At 35.6% G+C, this 26,459-nt stretch overlaps 1 protein-coding gene across 1 annotated transcript in view; it reads right to left on the reverse strand.

Annotated features, from left to right (window-relative positions):
* Positions 1-2,099: 2,099 nt before the first annotated feature.
* Positions 2,100-26,459, reverse strand: part of LOC135203978 (multiple epidermal growth factor-like domains protein 6) — a 56,383-nt gene continuing 32,023 nt past the window's right edge. The window contains exons 12-33 of the mRNA XM_064233903.1: positions 26,266-26,423; positions 26,005-26,107; positions 25,538-25,740; positions 21,271-21,457; positions 20,358-20,483; positions 19,855-19,964; positions 19,256-19,359; positions 17,485-17,657; positions 16,803-16,904; positions 15,830-15,985; positions 14,698-14,955; positions 13,177-13,317; positions 12,614-12,730; positions 12,218-12,346; positions 11,724-11,890; positions 10,989-11,117; positions 10,527-10,689; positions 9,906-10,088; positions 8,313-8,453; positions 4,191-4,304; positions 3,102-3,236; positions 2,100-2,266 (exon numbers count right to left, since the gene is read on the reverse strand). Coding sequence (XP_064089973.1) covers positions 2,208-2,266; positions 3,102-3,236; positions 4,191-4,304; positions 8,313-8,453; positions 9,906-10,088; positions 10,527-10,689; positions 10,989-11,117; positions 11,724-11,890; positions 12,218-12,346; positions 12,614-12,730; positions 13,177-13,317; positions 14,698-14,955; positions 15,830-15,985; positions 16,803-16,904; positions 17,485-17,657; positions 19,256-19,359; positions 19,855-19,964; positions 20,358-20,483; positions 21,271-21,457; positions 25,538-25,740; positions 26,005-26,107; positions 26,266-26,423 — 3,158 coding nt within the window. The 3' untranslated portion in view covers positions 2,100-2,207. The remainder of the gene's footprint in view (positions 2,267-3,101; positions 3,237-4,190; positions 4,305-8,312; positions 8,454-9,905; positions 10,089-10,526; positions 10,690-10,988; positions 11,118-11,723; positions 11,891-12,217; positions 12,347-12,613; positions 12,731-13,176; positions 13,318-14,697; positions 14,956-15,829; positions 15,986-16,802; positions 16,905-17,484; positions 17,658-19,255; positions 19,360-19,854; positions 19,965-20,357; positions 20,484-21,270; positions 21,458-25,537; positions 25,741-26,004; positions 26,108-26,265; positions 26,424-26,459) is intronic.

The raw sequence follows: 26,459 nt of genomic DNA on the forward strand, positions 1-26,459 counted from the left end.
AACTCCAGCATTGTATCTCAAATCTCATGCACCCAAATGGATGACCACGGAAGAACATCCTTAGTACAAAAAGACAAGAGTAAGGGAAATAGCCAGTAACTACAGGCCTATCACCTGCCCACCAATAATGTTGGAAGTTACTAACAGGTATCATCAGTGAAAGGCTATACAATTATTATTATTATTATTATTATTATTATTATTATTATTATTATTATTATTATTATTATTATATTATTATTATTATTATACTAATAAATTTTCATTCTCAATTTTCATAGATTAATTATTACTCTCACTAATTGTTCCCAGTTCCGTCGACGTGGTTACTGACTCTTGAGTGATAATTACAATAAGCAATGATAATACCCAACTATCCGTCCCTTTCCTTGTAGTAACTGAACCTTTTCACTCACCAGAGAAAGGGCGAAGGATGCGTAAAGGATTCGAAGAAGTCGTAGGAGAGAGAAAATGAAATGGAAAAGTGTAGAGCCTCCGCCTTTAGGATGAAGACAGGACCTGAAGGATAGGCCTATGTACTTAAAGGATCCTTCTGATGGCGGAGGACATCACTCGCATCCTTTACACCCCCAACGTCTAGGCAGCCATGAAGATCCTTGTAAGTTCCTGATGTCCTTAGCGGTTCAACGATGTAAGTGGTTTGGTTTTCAAAAACGGTTTATTTTTGTGGTTTTATTTATAAGTTAATTCTCGTTTGAAAGCTTAAAACAAAAAAAGTATTTGATTTCATTATACACAACTATGGTTTGGTTACACACGAAAGAGTAGTTCAGTGGTTTTTAAAAAAGCATTTTTCTCTAAACACATTTTTTAAAAAGCGTTGGTTGGTACACCACATTTACCAGTGGTACTATATGTCTCAAGGAACTGATCTCGTTTGCCTGAAGCTGTATGCAGTAGAATTCTTCGTACGTACGTAAGACGCCTTGGGCTAGAATCTACGCAATAAATATGGGGAAAAATTGATAACAGATGCTGTTATACATATAATTAAGTAGATTGGATGATTCACAGTTCCGCGTGGGAGGATTCAATGAAGTTAAAAGAATGTTTTTGTACGGGTTATAAAATTCGTAAACAGCAGAACACCATGAATAAATTCACTGAAAGTTTTTAATCTCTGATATTATACACAATCCACTTGGCAGACATCTCAACAATGACAAAATTCTCAAATCAAAATCTACAGCTCTTGTTACATCCGACTAGTTTTATGCATGCGAGTTAAAATTCATAAATAGGCAATCATCATTTGCGTTTGTACATTCATCATCAAAATATATTATCTATATATATTTTTCTGTGAACACTTGATATATTATTCCTATAAATATATTTTTTTAACAACCAACAGACCGTTGAATAGAGAAAGTTAAAGGGTATTACAAAACTAGGCGCAAAAGAGGCGCAAAGGAAATGAAAATAAGTTACTTTAGTCTAAACTTAGCGAAACCTCTGGATAAAAAAGTAGATATAAAAAAAACCTACTTCTTTAAGTTAACTGCATCTTCTGACGCACTTATAAGGAATCTATCTTCGTAATCATTCTATTTTTTTTTGGTAGAGTGTCTATCAAGAAGTGATAATCCCATTTTCTGACTCTGTGAACCATCACGAAGTATATAAGTACTGAACTGGCAGTGACGCGCTAACACTGGTATATTGTTTTCACAATAATGACCATTCAAATGTTTTTAATTTCTAGAATATGGCGATGATATATCTTCTTGGCCTCAGCAATATAAATGGTAGTTGTAAGGAGCTATGGTTGCAGGCATTTGTTATGTATTGTCCCAACAATGATGCACAAACTCGCTCATCATTGTGTTGTAGTAGACATACTAGGCCTATCTTAGCCGAGTTCCAGTCACTCAGCACACGGTGAACTCTTTGCCTTTTTCACTATTTAGTAACTGTTATTTGTTGGATATCACGACAGAGAGAATCATAGTTTATATATCTCTCTTCATCTTGTTAACACACGTAAACACCACTCGAATGACATTCAAATCTGTTGGGAAATTCACCGTTGAAGGCTAACAGCATCGGCCTAATGCCGAATCATTTTTTTTTTTCTTTTTTTTATCCTTCCACATACAGATCTCGTCAAGATGGCGAATGCAGACCACATTGTGCTTCATTGTGCGTATTGAATCGTTCTTGTGCAACTTGCAATATTGCTGCGCTCAGCTCTCCTCCACGGGGATGTCAGCCCTGTCCCTGTGGTCAGGATGCGTCGTGAAAGCTGCCGAAAGAATTTAACATTAAAATTTTTAAAAATAAGTTTATCTCGACAACACAATTGTGCAGTGAGATGCCCAAAAGATTTATTGTTTTTGATTCACTAAAAGTCTGTCTTTATCAATTACGTTACAGAGCGTGATATATCGTACTCGTAAATGTTATTTTTACGTTGTTGTGTTTATAGAAAGCAGTAGTTTTAGTTTAAACTTGTGTTTTAGAAATTTTTTTTTTTTTTTTATTATATATATATATATATATATATATATATATATATATATATATATATATATATATATATATATATATATATATATATATATATATATATATATATATATATATAATGAGGCCTCTCAGAATAGTAAGGCCATGGAAAGTCTTCCGATTACAATTTTGTAATGAAGAGGGAAGACTATCAGACAAATACGTATTTGAAACTCTTTAGACTAATTTCTGGTTATGGACACAAAAAATAATCAAGAGATAGGAATAAGGAACCAAGAGAACGATAAAGTATCCAAGGAATAAATAGAAATAAATACAGATCTAATATATTATCCAGAAATTCATCTTGGTTTGTAATTACGCTACTACTGAATCACTGGAGATTCAGCCGTGATATATCAGTGGCAACTGAATTCATAGGCCCGTAGTAAGGACAGCATTACACATTTCAAACCTTTACCTTCAATTTCCATCTCACCGCTGAATGACATCGGGATACCAACGCTAGGCGTATAGGCCTAGTAGGCTTTAAATTCCAATCCCATGGCTCCAGCTGATATACAAAGTTATTGTTTCGTTAGGAAATGAGATTACTGTATATATAGACTCACCATCTTTCTCCTGACACGTGGGCCCCAGCCATCCAGGGCCACAAGTACAATGCCCATTGGCTGGGTTACAGCTTCCTCCATTGTGGCACCGACAGATTTCTTTGCAGTCAGGACCATACCTCCCTTGGCTACACGCTGCAATGTAATACATATATAATATAGGCCTACTTTTGGTCAATAAAATGGGAATCAATATCAGCTTTAAAGCTACTAATATAGGAGCCTAGCAAAGTTTCTTTTGAATGGTAGACTTAGTCACTGGAGGCATTGCTCAAGGCTCTTTGCAGTACCTCCGATTAGTATAGTCTCTTTCTTCCATCTTACCTTCCTCGACCTTCTCCTGACAACTGTTTCACAGTGCAACTGTGAGGTTTTCCTACTGTTTATACATTTAATAGGACCTTTTCACTCTAAATTTCCCGTTCAGGGCGGAATGACGTCATCAAAGGTCCCAGCGCTTGGCCTAGCCTGAATTTTATATTCCTATTTGATATATCTCCCTTCAGGGCTTATCCATATAAAAACTGACTTTAGGAATGTACCTGCCTCTACTAAAATGGAAATACTCTTAAGAATGTGCAAATTTCGATGTTTTGGTGAGGCTTTTTGTTATTGAATATGAGCTACGTGGTGATGTGACAATGTAACGTGTTAAGAATCCTGTTTTATTCATTACAGGCTGAAGGCGTATTCCAGAATAAAAGCCGGTAGGTTTGCGCATCCAGGAAAAAGTTCAAATGATCTTTAATTTGTGGCAGTTCCCTTTCGAACGTTAATCTCCTGACCTCCTTAACAAGGTGAGTGATTTAGTTTTATTCTCTGATTACTAACTAAAATGTCATAGCTATTATTTTAAGGGGTCTGATACTGAAGTTTAGGTCAGCAAAATTGCCCCAGTGGTCAACTACCTGACCTGAGATTCTTTGTAAAGGGAAAACATTAATGTTATTCTCTGTTAAGTAAAATGTCATAGCTAATATTTTAGGTTCTTAAATAAATACAGCAGAAGTTTGACTGTCAGCTAATTTACCTCAGAGGTAAAAATAATAGCATTTTTAGATTTTTCGTAAAAAGGACAACTTTAGTTACCAGTGGCGCAATTTGGTCCTGTGAAACCAGCAGGGCACAGGCACTCCCCAGTGTCCCTGCGACAGGGGTAAGGGTCGCATTCGCACTCCTCTTGGCAATCCTTCCCATAGGTTCCTGAAATATAGCATTTTTTTGTCAGAGAGAAATATAGCATTTTTTTTGTCAGAGAGAAATATAGCATTTTTTTTTTGTCTGAGAGAAATATAGCATTTTTTTTTGTCAGAGAGATATGAAGCATTTTTTTGTCAGAGAGAAATGTAGCATTTTTTTGTCAGAGAGAAATATAGCATTTTTTTTTGTTAGAGAGAAATATAGCATTTTTTTTTTGTCAGAGAGAAATAAAGCATTTTTTTCTCAGAGAGATAATATATATTTTTTTTTTATCAGAGGAATATAGCATTTTTTTTTGTCAACAAGAAATATAGCATTTTTTTGTCGGAGAAATATAGCATTTTTATTTGTCAGAGAGAAATATAGCATTTTTTTTTCTCAGAGAGAAATATAGCATTTTTTTGTCAGAGAGAAATATAGCATTATTTTGTCAGAGAGAAATGTAACTTTTTTTGTCAGAAACAATTATAGCATTTTTTTGTCAGAGAAATATAGCATTTTTTTTGACAGAGAGAAATATAGCATTTTTTATCAGAGTGAAATTTAGCATTTTTTTGTCAGAGAGAAATAAAGCATTTTTGTCAGAGAGAAATATAGTATTTTTTTGTCAGAGAGAATTATACCATTTTTTTGTCAGAGAGAAATATAGCATTTTTTGTCAGAGAAATATAGTATTTTATTTTGTCAGGGAGAAATATAGCATTTTTTGTCAGAGAGAAATATAGCATCTCTTATTTGTCAGAGAGAAATATAGCATTTTTTTGTCATAGAGAAATGTAGCATTTTTTTTTGTCAGGGAGAAATATAGCATTTTTTTTTTGTCAGGGAGAAATTCAGCATTTTTATTGATCCAAAGCAGAAAGCTAGCATTTTTTTGTCAGAGAGAAATATAGCATTTTTTTTGTCAGAGAGAAATATAGCATTTTTTGTCAAAGAGAAATATAGCATTTTTATTTGTCAGAGAGAAATCTAGCATTTTTTTTTTGTCAAAGAGAAATATAGCATTTTCTTGTCAGGGAGAAATATAGCATTTTTTGTAAGGAAGAAATATAGCATTTTTTTGTCAGGAAGAAATATAGCATTTTTTTGTCAGAGAGATATATAGCATTTTTTTGTCAGGAAGAAATGTTGCGTTTTTTTGTCAGAGAGAAATATAGTATTTTTTTGTCAGGAAGAAATATAGCATTTTTTTTGTCAGAGAGAAATATAGCATTTTTTTCAGAGAGAAATATAGCATTTTTTTGTCAGAGAGAAATATAGCATTTTTTTTTGTCAAAGAGAAATATAGCATTTTTTTGTCAGGGAGAAATATAGCATTTTTTGTCAGAGAGAAATATAGCATTTTTATTTGTCAGGGAGAAATATAAAATTTTTTTGTCAGAGAGAAATGAAGCATTTTTTTTGTCAGAGAGAAATGTAGCATTTTTTTTGTCAGAGAGAAATATAGCATTTTTTGTCAGAGAGAAATATAACTTTTTTTTTGTCAGAGAGATATATAGCACTTTCTTTTGTCAGAGAGAAATCTAGCATTTTTTTGTCAGAGAGAAATATAGCATTTTTTTGTCAGAGAGAAATATAGCATTTTTTTGTCAGAGAGAAATATAGCATTTTTTTTGTCAGAGAGAAATATAGCATTTTTTTTTGTCAGAGAGAAATATAGCATTTTTTGTCAGAGAGAAATATAGCATTTTTTTTGTCAGAGAGAAATATAGCATTTTTTTTTGTCAGAGAGAAATGTAGCATTTTTTGTCAGAGAGAAATATAGCATTTTTTTTTGTCAGAGAGAAATCTAGCATTTTTTGTCAGAGAGAAATCTAGCATTTTTTGTCAGAGAGAAATATAGCATTTTTTTTTGTCAGAGAGAAATATAGCATATTTTTTGTCAGGGAGAAATATAGCATTTTTTGTCAGAAAATATAGCATTTTTATTTGTCAGGGAGAAATATAGCATTTTTTTTTGTCAGAGAAATATAGCATTTTTTTGTTAGAGAAAAATGTAGCAATTTTTTTGTCAGAGAGAAATATAGCATTTTTTTGTTAGAGAAAAATGTAGCAATTTTTTTGTCAGAGAGAAATATAAAATTTTTTTCGTCAGAGAGAAATATAGCATTTTTTTGTCAGAGAGAAATGTAGCATTTTTTTTTGTCAGAGAGAAATATAGCATTTTTTTTTTGTCAGAGAGAAATATAGCATTTTTTGTCAGAGAGAAATATAGTTTTTTTTTTGTCAGAGAGAAATATAGTATTCTTATTTGTCAAAGAGAAATATAAGTTTTTTTTGTCAGGGAGAAACATACCATTTTTTGTCAGATAGAAATATAGCATTTTTTTTGTCAGGGAGAAATATACCATTTTTTTGTCAGAGAGAAATATAATATTTTTTGTCAAATAGAAATATAGCATTTTTTTTTGGTCAGAAATGGCTACCTCTGTCTTGCCTTCCTTTGTCTGATGTTTATACAGAGATTATTTAGGGGTCAAGACTCTGCTGCATTGGAAACGAATATGTTATTAGTGATTCTGCCTCGATGTCTAAAGACATTTTTTAAAAATAATATTTTCTGAAATTGTAAATTATAGCAGACTTGTATGCAAATGAATACAATATATAATGCATGCAATATGGGGTGACATGAAACAGCCATTAATTTGTGATCACACTTTCAAAGCAATTGAAAGTTCTGGACTTTCGTCATCTGCTGTTGCTAACAGCAGGTTCGCTGCTGTTTCTTCTGTAACTTATGGAACTACAAGTTGAAAATCGAAGAACAGATTCTGTTAGGAATACAACAGAAGCCTGTGAAAGAAATATAGGGACAATTAGATAGGAATTCTACTGGTAGAGTAATGAAAGAATCTACCAGGAAAGGTAGAAAAGGGAGTAGAAGTGTGGTAGGAACAGACTGCAGCAATAGCAGTTTGGAAAAACGAGACAAAACATAGGTAGCAGCTTGTCAAAACAGTAAGTTGCAAACTCCAGTGGAAAATCTGAACTTTGACACCTTCAGTGGGTGGTTACGATAGAATAGGATAACCAATAAGACTAATCAAGGGGTGGAACTCAAGAAGTAGTAGGATGTGTCTTAGTAGAAGTAAAGGAGGAGCCTAATTTTAGAAGTTAGGTTGGGACTTCACTTGAGGTCTCAGAGAAGTTCAGTTAGGAACTAAGCCTTATACGGGGACCTGTGTCGGTTTATTCTGTTCCCTGTGTAGTGTTGTGTAATTTGATAAACTGTGAACTAGTACTCTTAATAATAAGTAAGATAAACTAAGTGGTGTTTAACTTGCCCAGGGTCCTACGAAGTACTCAAGCCTTTAAATCCTGAGAGACTGAAGAATGAAAGGAAATTAATCTACAATGTTCCTACGAAAAGAAAAACTCACCGCAAGCAATAATTGAAGGTTAGCACATATAACAGATAACCTTCCCAAATAATACCAACAAGCTACCGAAGAAAGACTGACTAATAATAAAAGAGAAGAGAAGAGAGAAAGAGAATAAAAGGAAACCTGTAAGTACATATCACAACAATTCATTGCTGTTTCTTTCCGTAACTTCAGGAACTACAAGTTGAAAATCTAACAACAGATTCATTGCTGTTTCTTTCAGTAACTTCAGGAACTACAAGTTGAAAATCTAACAACAGATCCATTGCTGTTTCTTCAGTAACTTCAGGAACTACAAGTTGAAAATCTAACAACAGATTCATTGCTGTTTCTTCAGTAACTTCAGAAACTACAAGATGAAAATCTAAGAACAGATTCATTGCTGTTTCTTTCAGTAACTTCAGGAACTACAAGATGAAAATCTAAGAACAGGTCCATTGCTGTTTCTCTAGTAACTTCAGGAACTACAAGTTGAAAATCTAAGAACAGATTCAGTGTTGTTTCTCTAATAACTTCAGGAACTACAAGTTGAAAATCTAAGAACTTCAGGAACTACGAGTTGAAAATCTAAGAACTTCAGGAACTAAAAACATTGAAGATATCAAGTTACACAGAAAAGACTCACCAGGTGGGCAGCTAATGGAACAGTCCTCGCCAGTAAAACCTGGGGCACATTGGCATTCACCAGTGTGGGCATCGCAAGTCGCCTCATTTTCACACTGGCAGATGCTGCTGCAGTAGTTTCCATAAAACCCAGGAGGACAAGCTGAAAAGATAGTGTATAAAAAAGGTCGTGCCTTAAAATATTCATCCCAGATTTCTATAGACAAGATTTGTTATAAAACAATCGCTTAGTGCTTAAATGGACTGATAACCAAGGCGTTTTTCTTGGCCTTATTTATAAGACTAATGATATACTGTGAAGATTAAAAGGTTGTAACATGTTCCAGTAATGTGAGTTTCAAGTAATTTGCCGCTCCTGATTCATGCACATATATTGTATTTTCTTTTCTTGTATATGTATGTATGTATGTATGTATGTATGTATGTATGTATGTATGTATGTATGTATGCATTATGAGGGTGTTGTGGTTAATACACACTACAGAATGCCATTATCTTTCCACATGGTAATGAGAACATTAAAAAATATACCTAAACAGAATTATCTTCCAATATAGTACTGATAATATTTAAAAATAGGCCTAAACAGCATTATCTCCCTGTATAGTAATGATAAAAAATAGGCCTAAATAGCATTATCTTCCAATATAATACTGATAATATTAAGAAATAGGCCTAAATAGCATTAGCTTCCAAAATAGTAGTGATAACAAAAGATAGGCCTAAACAGCATTATCTTCCAGTATAGTAATAAGAAAAAATAGGCCTAAACAGCATTATCTTCCAGTATAATAGTGATAAAAAATAGGCCTAAATAGCATTATCTTCCAGTATAATAGTGATAAAAAATAGGCCTAAACAGTATCCTCTTCTAATATAGTAGTGATAACAGAAAAATAGGCCTAAACAGCATTATTTCCAGTATAGTAGTGATAAAAAATAGGCCTAAACAGCATTATCTTCCAGTATAGTAGTGATAAAAAATAGGCCTAAACAGCATTATCTTCCAGTATAGTAGTGATAAAAAATAGGCCTAAACAGTATCATCTTCTAATTTAATAGTGATAACAGAAAAATAGGCCTAAATAGCATTATCCTCCAGTATAATAGTGATAAGAAATAGGCCTAAATAGCATTATCTTCCAGTATAATAGTGATAAAAAATAGGCCTAAACAGTATCATCTTCTAATATAGTAGTGATAACAGAAAAATAGTCCTAAACAGCATTATCTTCCTGTATAGTAGTGATAAAAAATAGGCCTAAACAGTATTATCTTCCAGTATAGTAGTGATAAAAAATAGGCCTAAACAGTATCATCTTCTAATTTACTAGTGATAACAGAAAAATAGGCCTAAACAGCATTATCTTCCAATATAGTAGTGATAACAAAATATGCCTAAACAGCATTATCTTCCAATATAGAAGTGATAAAAAATATGCCTAGATAGCATCAGCTTCTAAAATACTACTGATAATATTTAAAAATAGGCCTAAAAAGCATTATCTCCCAGTATAGTAATGATAAAAATAGGCCTAAACAGCATCATCTTCCAATATAGTACTGACATCAAAAAAAAACCTAAACCGCTAACCGAATTCGCAGTATCTTCCGTAACGGCCTGGTCCACACTCGCAACAACCGGTGAACCGGTCACAGGTCCCGTTCAGGTGACAGTCGCAGTCATATTTGCAGTCCGGACCATAACGGTTCGCTTCGCAGGGCTCGTCACAGTTTGGGCCGGTCCATCCAAGTCCACACTGGCATACGCCATTTGCTTGGGAAGGAAGAAACAAAAAGGGAAATCAATGTTAAATTTTTATCTCTAGGTCTATTTCAAGGCTGATATACAAGGTCAAACTGATAAACAAGGTCAGGAAGGCCACCCCATCCATAGAAGTTAATATACAAGGTCAAACTGATGAACAAGGTCAGGAAGGTCACCCCATCCATAGAAATGATAAACAACATACCACACTATAGATATATATACCTGTCCTGACCTCATTTGTACATGAAACCAGCCACTCTCCAACATGCCAAACTTATAACATGCCTCTTTTACAAAGTGGACATTTCTTATCATGCCCTCAATAAAATATAATAGAAATTCAAAACAACAGAAATATTTAATGATAGGTTTAACCCTTTAACTCCCAAAGCGTCTCCTCTCAGAATCTAATTCAGATGGCGAAACATAGATGGCAGCACCAACCTGGGTGGCAAATGGCGTCGTTCTTGCACTCGCACCTATTTGCACAGCGCAGTCCCCACGTGTTGGGCGAACAAGGGTTCTCGCACTTGGGTCCTGTATATCCTGCGGGACAGTTGCACTCTCCTGATCTGCTGCAGACGCCGCCGTGGAGACACTCGCATGTCTAGGGAGAGCCATGGAAAAAGGAGAAATACATGTCTGGAAGATCCATGGACAGGAATACTATGCGGTGTCAAGATCCAGGTTCAAGTGGATTTTCTCTTAGCGAATATAATCATTAATAATTTCTGAGTTTTGCAGAGTTCTCTTAACTAATATCATCATCAATAATCCAGACTCTGCCAATCAGTGAATTTCACAGTCCTCTTAACTAACATCATTATCAATAAGCTACAGTCTACCAATTATTGAATTTCCCAAAGCAAATCTAAAACTGTTCTGAGGGAAAGCTTTCTCGCATACCTGGTTACAATGCTCATCAAAGGTACCACTGGGACAGGTGAGAGAACAAGTTGGCCCATAAGTCCCTGGCTCACAGTGGCACTGGCCAGTCACTGGGTCACATTTTTCGTTATTGGAACACTGGCACTTCTGTGAAGGTTGGTCGTGAAAGGAAAGTAGAATTGTGAATTAATTCCCAGAGGACGCTTGGGTGTCTAAAAGCTATTTTTCATATCCACAGTTTTTACATGAAAGTATATGAGATTTCTTAATAATATTTTGTTGTTCAGATTATTATTATTATTATTATTATTATTATTATTATTATTATTATTATTATTATTATTATTATTATTATTATTATTATTATTATTATTATTATTATTATTATTATTATTATATTATTATTATTATTATTATTATTATTATTATTATTATTATTATTATTATTATTATTATTATTATTATCATTCAGAAAATGAACCCTATTCATATGGAAAAAGACCACCACAGGGGCTATTGACTAGAAATTCAACCTTCCACAGAAGATGGTGTTCAATAGAAAGAAGTAAAAGAAGACAACAGGAAATACAGAAAGAGGAGATCAGTTATCAGAAATAAAAATGAATTAACACAGTAATAAATAAATAGATAAAGTTGTAAGTACGTTATCAAAATACAAGGAGAATTGATTTAAGATTTTATGGCTGTTTGAAGGTGGACCATTGATTTCGTGTCCATCATTGTTACCCTCACCTTTTTACAGTTGACTCCGTAATACCCAGGCTGGCACTGCCTTCTGCACTTACGCCCCCGGAACCCAGGAGGGCAGATGCAATCACCTGTTTCCGGGTCACAAACAGAGGTTCCTTCGCACTCACATCTCATTCTGCAATCTTTGCCCCAGAAACCTTCCTCGCAGTCTGTTTGGGAAAATAGGATGTCTGAATATTACTCACGTACTTATATATAAACATACGAATAAGTAAATGCTTTTTAAAATAACTGATGTGAATAGAAGCAGACTGTTTAAACCTGGCTTGCTCAAGTCCTGTCATTTGGATTTGGGAAAATAGGACATCTAAATATACATATGAACATAAGAATTGGCCAATACTTTCAAATCAATTGTGAGCAGAAACAGACTGCTTAAAAACCCAGGGCTTGCTTACAAACTGCCATTAGCATTTGGGTATCGAGATGCATCAGCATGCTTCGAAGGGGGGAAAGATACGAGGTCAAATACTTACACAAGTGGCACTGGTGCCCCCGACGGCCTGGTGGGCACGAACAAGCACCAGTAATGTGGTCACAGGGCTGACCATTCTCACACCTACAGTACTCACTGCAATCTTGGCCATAGTATCCTCGAGGGCATACTGGAAGGATTGTGAAGAAAGGAAGTTTTATATGTATCCCCCAAAAAGACACAAACCAATCAAAGGACCAGGCATACAAAAGCATCAAGTTGAACTAACTATAGTTATCTACAGCCTGCGGATAATCAGACTACTGCAAGAGGTACTCGGGTATACAAGCTGTTCGTCAGACTAGGAAAAGCTCCACAAACCCAGCTTCCTACATTACAAATACAATGCCATTCCTTTTAATCTATACATGGAACACTTGTCTGCCGTGGCACTCACTGTATTGGCACTGCTCTCCTGTGAAACCATCTGGGCACTGGCACTCTCCCGTCATTGCGTCGCAGGTTCCTCCGTTGACGCACCTACAGACCTCTTTGCACTCTTGACCCCAGAAGCCTGTAATTTACACGTACATTGTCAGAATCCGATGCCTTATCAGGATCAGATACCTTATCAGAATCACCTTACCAGACACAGATTATCAGAGGCACCTAAATGCTTCCAAGATGCTTAGAATATCCATATTTATGTTTTATGCATTGCACATAATATTGCATAAATAATTCTATGTAATGCATGTGTAAATACAAAAGTATGCACATTTCTATACAAATCTGAAGACCTGTTCGAGTTTGAATTGAGAGAGAGAGAGAGAGAGAGAGAGAGAGAGAGAGGAGAGAGAAATGGTTTCCATTTCACACACACATAAGGACAGCACCATTCGCTGCTCTCATTCGACACTGAGGGACACCGTTTTTCCAATCTGTCGAAACCAGCATGAAGAATATTCTGATAAGGACTTAGAATTCATCGGAAAACCATAAAATCATTCATAAACATACCCCGAGGGCAGGGCTCCTCGCAGTTCTCTCCTTCCCACCCAGGGGCACAATCGCAGGATCCGGTCACCGCGTCGCACCGGCCACCATTCTCGCATTTACAGTCCAAAATACAACTCGGTCCGAATTTTCCGTCACCACAACCTTTGGAACAAGAATTGAATTATACTTGATAATCCTAGATATTTAATTCATATGTCTCGGTAAATTCCTAAACTAACCTAACCTCAAGTGAGAGTCCCGGGTGTTAGCATTTCACCCGCACTGGACTTTCTCGCTTGGAAGACTGATGGGGTACAGTCCCGGTTTGAGTCAGAGATTTATTTCTGTGAGACACATGCGAATATTGCTTGCACTTATAGATATTGGCACAAATATTGCTTGCACTTACAGATATGGGCATAAATATTGATTGAACTTACAGATATGGGCACAAATATTGATTGAACTTACAGATATTGGCACAAATATTGTGAATTGACTATTAAGATATGGGTGACACAAAAATGGGATGACTTAGATATGGGCACAAATATTGATTGAATTACAGATATGAGGCAACAAATAATTTGATTGAACTTAGCAGATATGGGCAAGCAAAATATTGATTGAACTTACAGATATGGGCACAAATATTGATTGAACTTACAGATATGGGCACAAATATTGATTGAACTTACAGATATGGGCACAAATATTGATTGAACTTACAGATATGGGCACAAATATTGATTGAACTTACAGATATGAGCACAAATATTGATTGAAGTTACAGATATGAGCACAAATATTGATTGAACTTACAGATATTGGCACAAATATTGCTTGCACTTACAGATATTGGCCAAAATGATTGATTGAAAACTTAGCAGATATGGGTCACTAGAAAATTGCTTGACCATACAGATATGGGCACAAATATTGATTGAACTTACAGATATGAGCACAAATATTGATTGAACTTACAGATATGGGCACAGAAATTGCTTGACCATACAGATATGGGCACAAATATTGATTGAACTTACAGATATGAGCACAAATATTGATTGAACTTACAGATATGGGCACAGGAATTGCTTGAACTTACAGATATGGGCACAGAGATTGCTTGACCATACAGATATGGGCACAGGGATTGCTTGAACTTACAGATATGGGCACAGGAATTGCTTGAACTTACATATATGGGCACAAGTATTGCTTGAACTTACAGATATGGGCACAGGGATTGCTTGACCATACAGATATGGGAATAAATATTGCTTGAACTTTCTGATATGGCCACAAAGATTGCCTGAACTTGCAAATATGGGCAGAGAAATTGCTTGACCGTACAGATATGGGCACAAATATTGCTTGACCGTACAGACATGGTCATAAATATTGCTCGAACTTACAGATGTGGGCGCAGAGATTGCTGAAACTTACAGATATTGCTTGAACTTACAGATGTGAGCAGAAAATATTGCTTGACCGTACAGATATATGGGCACAAAAGTGACTGAAACCTTTAGCTACTACCTTCTTCGCAGAAGACGCCCTTGAAACCAGACGGGCAGACGCACGCCCCCGTCTCGTGCTGGCAGGTCCCGCCGTTCAGGCACATGCAGTTATACAAGCAGTTAGCACCGTAGGTTCCCGACGGACACCTGTCATGGCATCTGGGACCCGTGTAGCCAGGCGCGCACTCGCATGCACCGGTCTCTCTGTTGCAGGTGCCCGAATTGAGGCAGAGACAAGTGTTTTCGCAATTGATCCCCCAGCGGTCAGGCGGACAGACTATAGGTATAACAGAAATTTTGTGGGGTTACAGTATTACGAAGAGGTTGGTTTCGTGGTAATGTAAGTTATATATATATATATATTATATATATATATATATATTTATATATATATACATATATATATATATATATATATATATATATATATATATATATATATATATATATATCATAGAGATATATTATATATATATATATAGATATATATATATATATATATATATATATATATATATATATATATATATAATATATATCTTATTATATATATAGTCTCAGTAAATTGGGCGGCTACTTGGAAATATATATATATATATGTATATATGTATATATATTATATATATATATATATATATATATATATATATTTTTTTTGTAACTTGAAGGATGAAAATAGGTTTTTTAAAAGTTTATTTATCTATCTTTTAATTTAAACTGCCGAGGAACATAAGAAGGTTTTTTTAATATAATAGTTTAAAAAAAAAATTTTTTTTGCATCTTGAAAACCAAACTTTGCAGAGTGCAACAGATGATTTTCGCGAGATAAAATAGTTTTTAAAAATTTATTTATGTATCTTTTTTTATTTAAACTGCCGAGGAAGATAAGTTTTTTTTATGTTAATATAGGTTTTTTTTGTTTTAATTTTTGCATCCTGAAAACCAAACTTTGCAGAGTGCAACAGATGATGTTCGCGAGATAAAATAGTGTTTTAAAATACATTTTTAAATATATTTTTAAATTCCCAAGGGGCACTAGGAACAATTTAGTAGTTCACTCGGTGAATAAAACTGATTAAATTCTATTTTTTGTTCTTTAAATTCCCGATGGGGGCACCAGGAGCAACCCAGAGAAAAAAAACTCCACTCACCTCTCGAACAATATTTCTTATCTTTGCCTGGTTTGCAGATGCAATCCCCAGTGATGGGGTTGCACACAGCCCCTTCGTCACAGTCACACCGTCGGATGCAGTCCTTCCCCCAAAACCCGGCGGGACAGGGGCGGTCACAAAGCGTTCCATGCCAGCCTTGAATGACACCACCCGCGAGTGAGTTGCAGGTATCATAGCAAAAGTTGGACTGTGCGCGTGACGTGCTTTAGTTTTTTTTTTTTTTTGGCTTAGTGTCTCACATCAAACTCCTACTATATCTAGCAAGTGTCCCATTTCTCAACAGGTAAAAGATAGAAGCGTGCTTTTGTTTTTTTTTTGCTTTTTTTTTTTTTAGTCTAGTGGTTATTTATCTAGAATCTCACATGAAATTCGTAATCTAGAAATGTCCGATATCTCAAAACTTAAAAGACAGAAGCGTGCTTTTGTTTTTTTGTTTTTTTTTAGTCTATTGTTTATCTATCTAGAATCTCACATGAAATTCGTAATCTAGTAATGTCCGATTTCTGAACATGTAAAAGATATAGAAGCGTGTTTTTTTTGTTTTTTGTTTTTTTGTCTAGTGTTTATCTATCTAGAATCTCACATGAAATTCGTAATCTAGAAATGTCCGATTTCTCAAAACTTAAAAGACAGAAGCAGGCTTTTTTTTTTTTTCTTGTCTAGTATTTATCTCACATCAAATTCATATAATCTAGCAATGTCCGATTTCTCAGCAGGAAAAAGACAGAAGCATGCTTTTGTTTTTTAGTCTAGTGTTTATCTCATATATCAAATTCATATCTGATTTCTCAACAGAAAAAAGACAGAAGCACGCTTTTCTTTTTTAGTCTAGTGCTTATCCACGGCCACCTATAGAGCCGTGGTTTATCTCACATCAAATTCATATAATCTAGCAATGTCCGATTTCTCAACAGGTAAAGAGAGAGAGAGAGAGAGAGAGAGATAAGCATACCTGGCTGACACACGCATGCACCCGACGTGGCATCGCAATTGGCAGCGTTAGCACAACTGCATTTCATAATGCATCCTGGACCGTAAGTCCCCTCTGGGCAAGCTAGTTTGTGGTTAGACAAAAAGAGGGGAAGGTGTTGGTATAGTAGTAGTAGTAGTAGTAGCCATGATGAAATGTTGCTGTTGTTGTTTTCAAATCAGCACGTCATAAAATGCAATTCTGATTTTTTCAGCAACAAACTCGTATTGTGAAAGTCAGGGATTAATTTTTTTTGCAAGTCATCTTGTTCGTCGTGTAAAGGTCATGGAGAAAGTCTCCATTTTTAGAACCTTTTAGCTATAATTGTGTAGAAAAAAAAGATAAAACGAGCTCTTATGAATCATGTACTTAGAACTACAGAAAAAAAAAACTAAAAAACACGAGCTCCCAAATTAAACAAGGTTTAAAACAATGAACATAAGTCTATGCGGATTTGCCCTACCAGTTTCTTTTGTTAATCTCCAGTCTTAATCTTAAGTTACCAATGTTAAATCATCGTTAAAAAACAAAATCCTTTGCAGTAAAACAAATATATCTCGCATTCAAAGTTAAAATCTTCTTAGTCAGTTCTGCTATGATAAGAAGACGTGCTAGCCAAACAGACCAAACTATTCCATGCATTTAACTCTCTCTCGTGACTCACGCTCGTTACAGTTGGGTCCGCCCAGCCCCGGTGGGCATTGGCACTTCCCAGTGACCCTGTGGCAGTGACCTCCGTCTGGGCAGTCGCAGACGTTGACGCAATCGGGGCCATGTCTACCTGGTGGGCACAGCTGCCCACAGTGCTCCCCCGTGTAACCTGCTTTGCACTCGCACCTGTGTTGATGTAGCTTTATAAGTTGTTAGCTTTAAAAGTCAATAGTGTTATAAGTGACTAACTTTATCATACAAGTCACTAGCTTTTGAAGTCACCAGCTAGCTTTCATAAGTCACTTGCTTTCTAGCTTTATATGTCAATAGCTTTAAAGGTCACTAGCTTGATAAGTTACTAGATTTCGAAGTCACTAACTTTATAATTCAAGTCACTAGCTTTTGAAGTCACCAGTTAGATTTTATAAGTCACTAGCTTTCTAGCTTTATAAGTTACCAGCTTTAGAGGTCATTAACTCGATAAGTTACTAGATTTCGAAGTCACTAGCTAGCTTTTATGAGTCACTAGCTTTATAATTCAAGTCACTAGCTTTTGAAGTCACCAGCTAGCTTTCATAAGTCACTAGCTTTCTAGCTTTATAAGTCACCAGCTTTAGAGGTCACTAGCTTGATAAGTTACTAGATTTCGAAGTCACTAGCTAGCTTTTATAAATCACTAGCTTTATAATTCAAGTCACTAGCTTTTGAAGTCACCAGCTAGCTTTTATAAATCACAAGCTTTCTAGCTTTATAAGTCAATAGCTTTAGAGGCCACTAGCTTGATAAGTTACTAGATTTCGAAGTCACTAGCTAGCTTTTATAAGTCACTAGCTTTTGAAGTTACCAGCTAGCTTTTATAAGTCACTTGCTTTCTAGCTTTATAAGCCAATAGCTTTAGAGGTCACTAGCTTGATAAGTTACTAGATTTCGAAGTCAATAGCTTTATAATTCAAGTCACTAGCTTTTGAAGTCACCAGCTAGCTTTTATAAGTCACTAGCTTTCTAGCTTTATAAGTCACAGCTTAAAGGTCAATGCTCTGATAAGTTTACTAGCTGAGTCATTAGCTTTATAATTGAAGTCACTAGCTTTTGAAGTCACCAGCTAGCTTTCATAAGTCACTAGCTTTCTAGCTTTATAAGTCACCAGCTTTAGAGGTCACTGGCTTTATAAGTTGCTAGTTTTTGAAGTCACTAGCTAGTTTTATAAGTTGCTAGCTTTATAAGTCAATAGCGTTATAATTCGCTAGCTTTATAATCTAAGTCACTAGCTTTTGAAGTTAGTGGCTAGCTTTTGAAGTCACCTGCTCTATAAGTTACCAGGTTTAGAGGTCACTAGCTTTATAAGTTACTAGCTAGTTTTATAAGTTGCTAGCTTTATAAGTCACTAGTCACTAGTCTCTATAGCTTTATGGGTCACTAGATTTATAAGTCGGTAGCTTTATAAGTAGCTATCTTGATAAGTCACTAGCTTTTGAGGTCAGTAGCTGGCTTTATAAGTCACTAGCTTCTTAAGTCACTGTCTTTGTATTTCACTAGCTTTATTTATCATCAATGAAATGGTTATCTTTTGAGAGTATTCATTTAGAAAACATGATGCACATTTTATATTACTAAAATTCCTGTTTCAGAACTTATTAATCTTTTTGTTCAATAACCACAAATTATCGGCAGTCATTCACAACTTTTATAATATTGCTAAAACGTGAGAAAATTTTCAGTTTTGTTGATTAATTTTGGTGTCCATATATTTATGTGTGTGTGTGTGTGTGTGTGTTTGTACGTACCTCCCGCTTATCGCGTTGCAAGAAGCTCCATTTAGGCATCTACAAAGGCGCCGACAGTCCGTACCCCATCTACCCGGGCCACACCCCTTTTGGCACTCTGGACCCTAGGAATAAACGGTAACCTTCGGTTTCATATTAGTGCAGAAAAAAATACGTAAATATATGTATTTTTGGATTAGCAGACTGAGCGAAAAGCTACGGTATCAAGTAAACGAACAAACAAGCAGCAACAATATTTCTGTTTTTATAAAAGAATGAAAATGCCCTTCACAGTTTCTTCCTTGTAGAGTAAGTCTCGAGTGACAGCTAATATCCAGTCTAAGACTAGAATTCTTATATAACAGATTAACATCTCTCATACTTCTCCTCCTAAAAAAAGGACTCAAAACTCATTTAGAAAATGTGAGACGTCCTTGTGAATCATACTGCAATTTTGGCAGCCTTCTGCATATCTCCATATCACAGCTGTTCGGTGTGAAAGGAGTCGGTAGCATCTCTAACCCTCAGTTGCTGAGCTCGTCCTCTCTGGCATTTGTTTTTAATAGGTTAACCTCTACAGATAATTCACTTACCTAGCTACAAACATAATGGGCACTCACCATGTACCCTGAGGGACAGCGGCACTTGCCCGTGATCCTGTCACAAGTAGCGTTCCCTGGACACTGGCACTTTTCTCGACAGCTCTCACCCCAAGAACCTTCCTCGCAACCTGGTGATACGTTTATTGATGATAAAAGTTTCAGAAAATCTTTTTGACAGGAGTGGTCATTATTCAGGAGAGAAATATGACTACGATAAGACTTGCAACTGGTAAAAATGAATTTTTTTTTTTTCACGTTTTTGACATAGAGGCCCCTTTGACAGAGGGGTGGTATGATTCAGAAATCAATCAAACGATATTAAGAGGAAATATGACTTAAAATGAGACTTAAAATGAGACTTGCAACTAAATGCAGTAAAATGGAGTATTTTAACTTTTTTTTTTTGTCAAAGAGTGACCGTAATTCAAAAATGAATCAAACGATCTTAGTAAATTTGCAACTTGCAACTAAACACGGTGAAACAAAACATAATAACAAACAAAAAAATGAGAACTACTGACGGTCAACACAGTTCGGTCCATGAGTGCCTGGTGGGCAGTGGCATGAACCGGTCACTGGGTCACAGGGCTGCAGGCCACAGCGACACTTTTCCTTGCAGCCTATGCCGTAAGTTCCTGTCTCACAGGCTGTAGAAAGCAAAAGTAAATTTGTTTGTCTTACAAACTGTTATAAGCAAAATTAAATGTGTTTGTCTTACAAACTGTTGAAAGCAAAAGTAAATTTGTTTGTCTTACAAACTGATGAAAGCAAAAGTAAATGTCTCTCTTACAAACTGTAAAAAGCAAAAGTAAATGTCTGTCTCACAGGCTTTTAAAAACAAAAGTAACTGTGTCTGTCATATAAACTGTTATAAACAAAAGTAAATGTGTATGTCTCACAGGCTGTAAAAAGCAAAAGTAAATGTGTCTGTCTTACAAACAATAAAAAGCTCTCGTGAAACGTGAATATGAAGAATGAACTCTGGGTTAAGAGGTTTTCGTTTTAGGGATAAAGTAAAGATATATATATATATATATATATCTATATATATATATCATATAATAAGATATAAATATTATATTTTAACATAGAGAGATGAGAGAGACGACACGACGACGAGAGAGAGGAGATGAGGGGGTGGGACCGAGAGAGTAAGGAGGAGAGAGATTCCTAATAGAAAAGGGTCATACATTATTGGCACTAAAGTCTGCTTGTAAAATGTCACAGGAAACTAATTAAAAAGAACCAAGTTCTTGTTAAATTTCGAGTCTTTGAGGAGACAAATGACGTTTAATGTTTATGTTTAAAGTTATAGAAACATCCTGAAATGAGAACGCTTTAACCCTATCCACGTTAAACCAAACTTATTCGTAAGGCGTCTTGAGTAAATTAAAAAAGAAGAAAAAACAAAAGAATTGCTCTGCGCATGCGTACCAGCGCTACAGTCAGGTCCCGTGAAACCAGGAGGGCAGTCGTGCTTGCACGTGCCATTGGTCGAGTGGCACGTCGCTCCCTCCTCGCAGTTGCACGTCTCCTTGCAGCCGTACCCCCAAGTGCCCCTCGGGCATTCCGCGGAGCAGTCGCCGCCGTGGTATCCGGGAACGCATTCGCAAGTTCCGTTCTGTTGGAACACGAAGAGAAGTGAATGCGTATCCTGTGTTAAGGGTTTTTTTCTTTTTCTATATATTTGCGAAGGTTTTCATGAAAAATATTCCAATATCTTCTTAAATTTAGATAAAAGGAAACTAAATTAGATAAATGATAATATACATCTAGTCATCTATAGAAACTTAGATAAATTTAAATCGACGTTAACTTCATGAATATCAATAAAATGGACACTAAATTGATGAATGATAACAGTATAAATCTATCTAGTCATCTACAGAAACTTAGATAAATTTAAATCGATGTTAACTTCATGAATATCAATAAAATGGAAACTAAATTAGATAAATGATAACAATATAAATCTAGTCATCTACAGAAACTTAGATAAATTCAAATCGATGTTAACTTCATAAATATCAATAAAATAGAAACTAAATTAGATAAATTATAACAATATAAATCTATCTAATCATCTACAGAAACTTAGATAAATTTAAAATGATGTGAACTTCATAAATATCAATAAAATGGAAACTAAATTAGATAAATTACAACAATATAAATCTATCTAGTCATCTATAGAAACTTAGATAAATTCAATTCGATGTTAACTCCATAAACATCAATAAATTTAGGCAAAACACGAAATAAATATAGAACAATTGCAATCATATGAATTTATAGATATCTTCTTAAAGTTAGATAACTAAATAAATTAGATGAATGATAACAATATAAATCTAGTCATCTATAGAAACTTAGATAAATTTATGGCGATGTTAATTTCATAAACATCAATAAATTTAGGCAAATAACGAAATAAATGTATAGAAAAATTGCAATCATGTAAATATTTGGGTAAACGATTAAATGAAACTAGAAAGTTCTGTAACAAAATTCCCCAGTAGGAAAAAAAAGGAAAATTCTAAATTTCGTTGAGAACCGAATTATGTAACTTTCAAAGCACCTGAAGTCACTTTATTATTATTATTATTATTATTATTATTATTATTATTATTTTGTTTTTTTTTTTTTTTTTTTTTTTTTTTTTTTTTTTTTTTTTTTTTTTTTTTTTTTTTTGTTTTTTGTGTTTTTTTTTTTTTTTTTTTTTTTTTTTTTTTTTTTTTTTTTTTTTTTTTTTTTTTTTATTTTTTTTTTTTTTTTTTTTTTTTTTTTTTTTTTTTTTTTTTTTTTTTTTTTTTTTTTTTTTTTTTTTTTTTTTTTTTTTTTTTTTTTTTTTTTTTTTTTTTTTTTTTTTTTTTTTTTTTTTTTTTTTTTAGTTTTTTTTTTTTTTTTTTTTTTTTTTTTTTTTTTTTTTTTTTTTTTTTTTTTTTTTTTTTTTTTTTTTTTTTTTTTATTTTTTGTTTTTTTTTTTTTTTTTTTTTTTTTTTTTTTTTTATTTTTTTTTTTTTTTTTTTGTTTTTTTTTATTTTTTTTTTTTTTTTTTTTTTTGCTCTATCACAGTCCTCCAATTCGACTGGGTGGTATTTATAGTGTGGGGTTCCGGGTTGCATCCTGCCTCCTTAGGAGTCCATCACTTTTCTTACTATGTGTGCCGTTTCTAGGATCACACTCTTCTGCATCAGTCCTGGAGCTACTTCAGCCTCTAGTTTTTCTAGATTCCTTTTCAGGGATCTTGGGATCGTGCCTAGTGCTCCTATGATTATGGGTACGATTTCCACTGGCATATCCCATATCCTTCTTATTTCTATTTTCAGATCTTGATACTTACTTATCCATCCCTCTCTCTCTTCAACTCTGGTGTCCCATGGTATTGCGACATCAATGAGTGATACTTTCTTCTTGACTTTGTCAATCAACGTCACGTCTGGTCTGTTTGCACGTATCACCCTATCCGTTCTGATACCATAGTCCCAGAGGATCTTTGCCTGATCGTTTTCTATCACTCCTTCAGGTTGGTGCTCGTACCACTTATTACTGCAAGGTAGCTGATGTTTCTTGAACAGGCTCCAGTGGAGGGCTTTTGCCACTGAATCAAACATGCAACATGGCTCCAGGAAGTCAAGGAAGAAGAAACAGGGAGAATAAAACAAAGATTCACAGACATCACGACAGACACAGTCAGACACCAACTAAAGAAAATGCCAAACTGGAAAGCCCCAGGTCCCGATGAAGTCCATGGATACTGGCTCAAAAACTTCAAGGCCCTACACCCACGTATAGCAGAACAACTCCAGCATTGTATCTCAAATCACCAAGCACCCAAATGGATGACCACAGGAAGAACATCCTTAGTACAAAAAGACAAGAGTAAGGGAAATATAGCCAGTAACTACAGGCCTATCACCTGCCTACCAATAATGTGGAAGTTACTAACAGGTATCATCAGTGAAAGGCTATACAACTACCTAGAGGAGACAAACACCATCCCCCACCAACAGAAAGGCTGCAGAAGGAAGTGTAGGGGCACAAAAGACCAGCTCCTGATAGACAAAATGGTAATGAAGAACAGTAGGAGAAGGAAAACCAACCTAAGCATGGCATGGATAGACTATAAGAAAGCCTTCGACATGATACCACACACATGGCTAATAGAATGCCTGAAAATATATGGGGCAGAGGAAAATACCATCAGCTTCCTCAAAAATACAATGCGCAACTGGAATACAATACTTACAAGCTCAGGAATAAGACAAGCAGAGGTTAATATCAGGAGAGGGATCTTCCAGGGCTACTCACTGTCCCCACTACTCTTCGTAGTAGCCATGATACCCATGACAAAAGTACTACAGAAGATGGATGCCGGGTACCAACTCAAGAAAAGAGGCAACAAAATCAACCATCTGATGTTCATGGACGACATCAAGCTGTATGGTAAGAGCATCAAGGAAATAGATACCCTAATCCAGACTGTAAGGATTGTATCTGGGGACATCAGGATGGAGTTTGGAATAGAAAAATGCGCCTTAGTCAACTTACAAAAAGGCAAAGTAACGAGAACTGAAGGGATAAAGCTACCAGATGGGAGCAACATCAAACACATAGATGAGACAGGATACAAATACCTGGGAATAATGGAAGGAGGAGATATAAAACACCAAGAGATGAAGGACACGATCAGGAAAGAATATATGCAGAGACTCAAGGCGATACTCAAGTCAAAACTCAACGCCGGAAATATGATAAAAGCCATAAACACATGGGCAGTGCCAGTAATCAGATACAGCGCAGGAATAGTGGAATGGACGAAGGCAGAACTCCGCAGCATAGATCAGAAAACCAGGAAACAAATGACAATACACAAAGCACTACACCCAAGAGCAAATACGGACAGACTATACATAACACGAAAGGAAGGAGGGAGAGGACTACTAAGTATAGAGGACTGCGTCAACATTGAAAACAGAGCACTGGGGCAATATCTGAAAACCAGTGAAGACGAGTGGCTAAAGAGTGCATGTGAAGAAGGACTAATAAAAGTAGACGAAGACCCAGAAATATACAGAGACAGGAGAAAGACAGAAAGAACAGAGGACTGGCACAACAAACCAATGCACGGACAATACATGAGACAGACTAAAGAACTAGCCAGCGATGACAATTGGCAATGGCTACAGAGGGGAGAGCTAAAGAAGGAAACTGAAGGAATGATAACAGCGGCACAAGATCAGGCCCTAAGAACCAGATATGTTCAAAGTACGATAGACGGAAATAACATCTCTCCCATATGTAGGAAGTGCAATATGAAAAATTATTATTATTATTATTATTATTATTATTCTGTCTATCCATCTCTCTATATTGAGGAGTAGAATATTATGAACTTGCCAAGGTCACAGTACCTCAGAGATGCAGTCATTACTACTAAAGGTTCTTTGCGGCGTCCCTGAAGCCCTCAGCTGCGACCCCTTTTATTCCCTTGACTGTACCTCTGTCCACATTCTCTTTCTTCTATCCTACTTTCATTAAACCATCTCATAACAATATTGATTTCCTCTTGTTACACTTTTAAAACCTTTCATTCTCAATTTCACTTTCAACGCTGAATGACCTCATCCAAGGTCCTATGTTTGACCTTTGGCCTGAATCTCATATTCCATTCCATTCTAGTAAGCCAAGGTCACCATACCTCAGGGATGCACCGCACTGTCGTTTTCTGCTCGCAGTGGCACTGGTGACGACAGTTCATGCCCCAGGTCATGTCAGGGCATGGCAAGTTGCACAGCTGGCCGTATCGACCGGCGTTGCACTCGCAGAACCCGAAGTGTCTGTTGCAACGCATCGAAGGACACTTGAACGGGCATTTCTTGCGGCAGGTGATGCCGTAAAATCCTGTGGGAGATGGAAAGGAAGTCACTGGGAGCGAAAGGAATCCATACTAAACGTATTGGGGGACAAAAGTATAAAAGTAAATACATCACAAGTCCCAACTTTTGAATGATAAATTGGTGGCCACTCTCATGATAATACCCTCATTATGAGCCCTGAAATATACTAAAATTGCCTGTTTTCAAATCAGTGTCATAACATGAAATAAGATTTGTTTTTTTAAATGGCAAAACAATTATCTATTCACATCAACAAGAGCTTACTTACCAGCAGGACAGCCATTTTCACAGTAAACTCCAGAGACACCTGGTGGGCAGGAACAATTCCCTGTAGCTGCGTCACAAGTCCCACCATTTTCGCATAAGCATATCTGCAAAGTTAACAGGACAAAAACTTTAATAATTGCTTGGCCTATAGTGGAAACGTGGGTCATCTTCCTAGTTAGCAAAACACATACAACATGTTCTGTTGATTTTTTAAATTCCAGAAGCAAGAATAAGATGTGGCGGTGACGTGGAAAAATCTCACCTTGTTACAGTTTTCACCGTAGAAGCCTGGAGGGCAAGATTCTTGGCAAAACTGGCCAGTCGTTCCGGGTGGGCACACACAGCCGTCATCGCTGCAGCTACCAAGACAGTCCTCACATCGAATTGTGCAACTTTCTCCAACGTATCCGTTTGGGCATCCTATGTAGGCATGGAAGAAAGTTACTGTTTATCTTC

This window comes from Macrobrachium nipponense, chromosome 44 (genome assembly GCF_015104395.2).
Source record: "Macrobrachium nipponense isolate FS-2020 chromosome 44, ASM1510439v2, whole genome shotgun sequence".
Lineage (NCBI taxonomy): Eukaryota > Metazoa > Arthropoda > Malacostraca > Decapoda > Palaemonidae > Macrobrachium > Macrobrachium nipponense.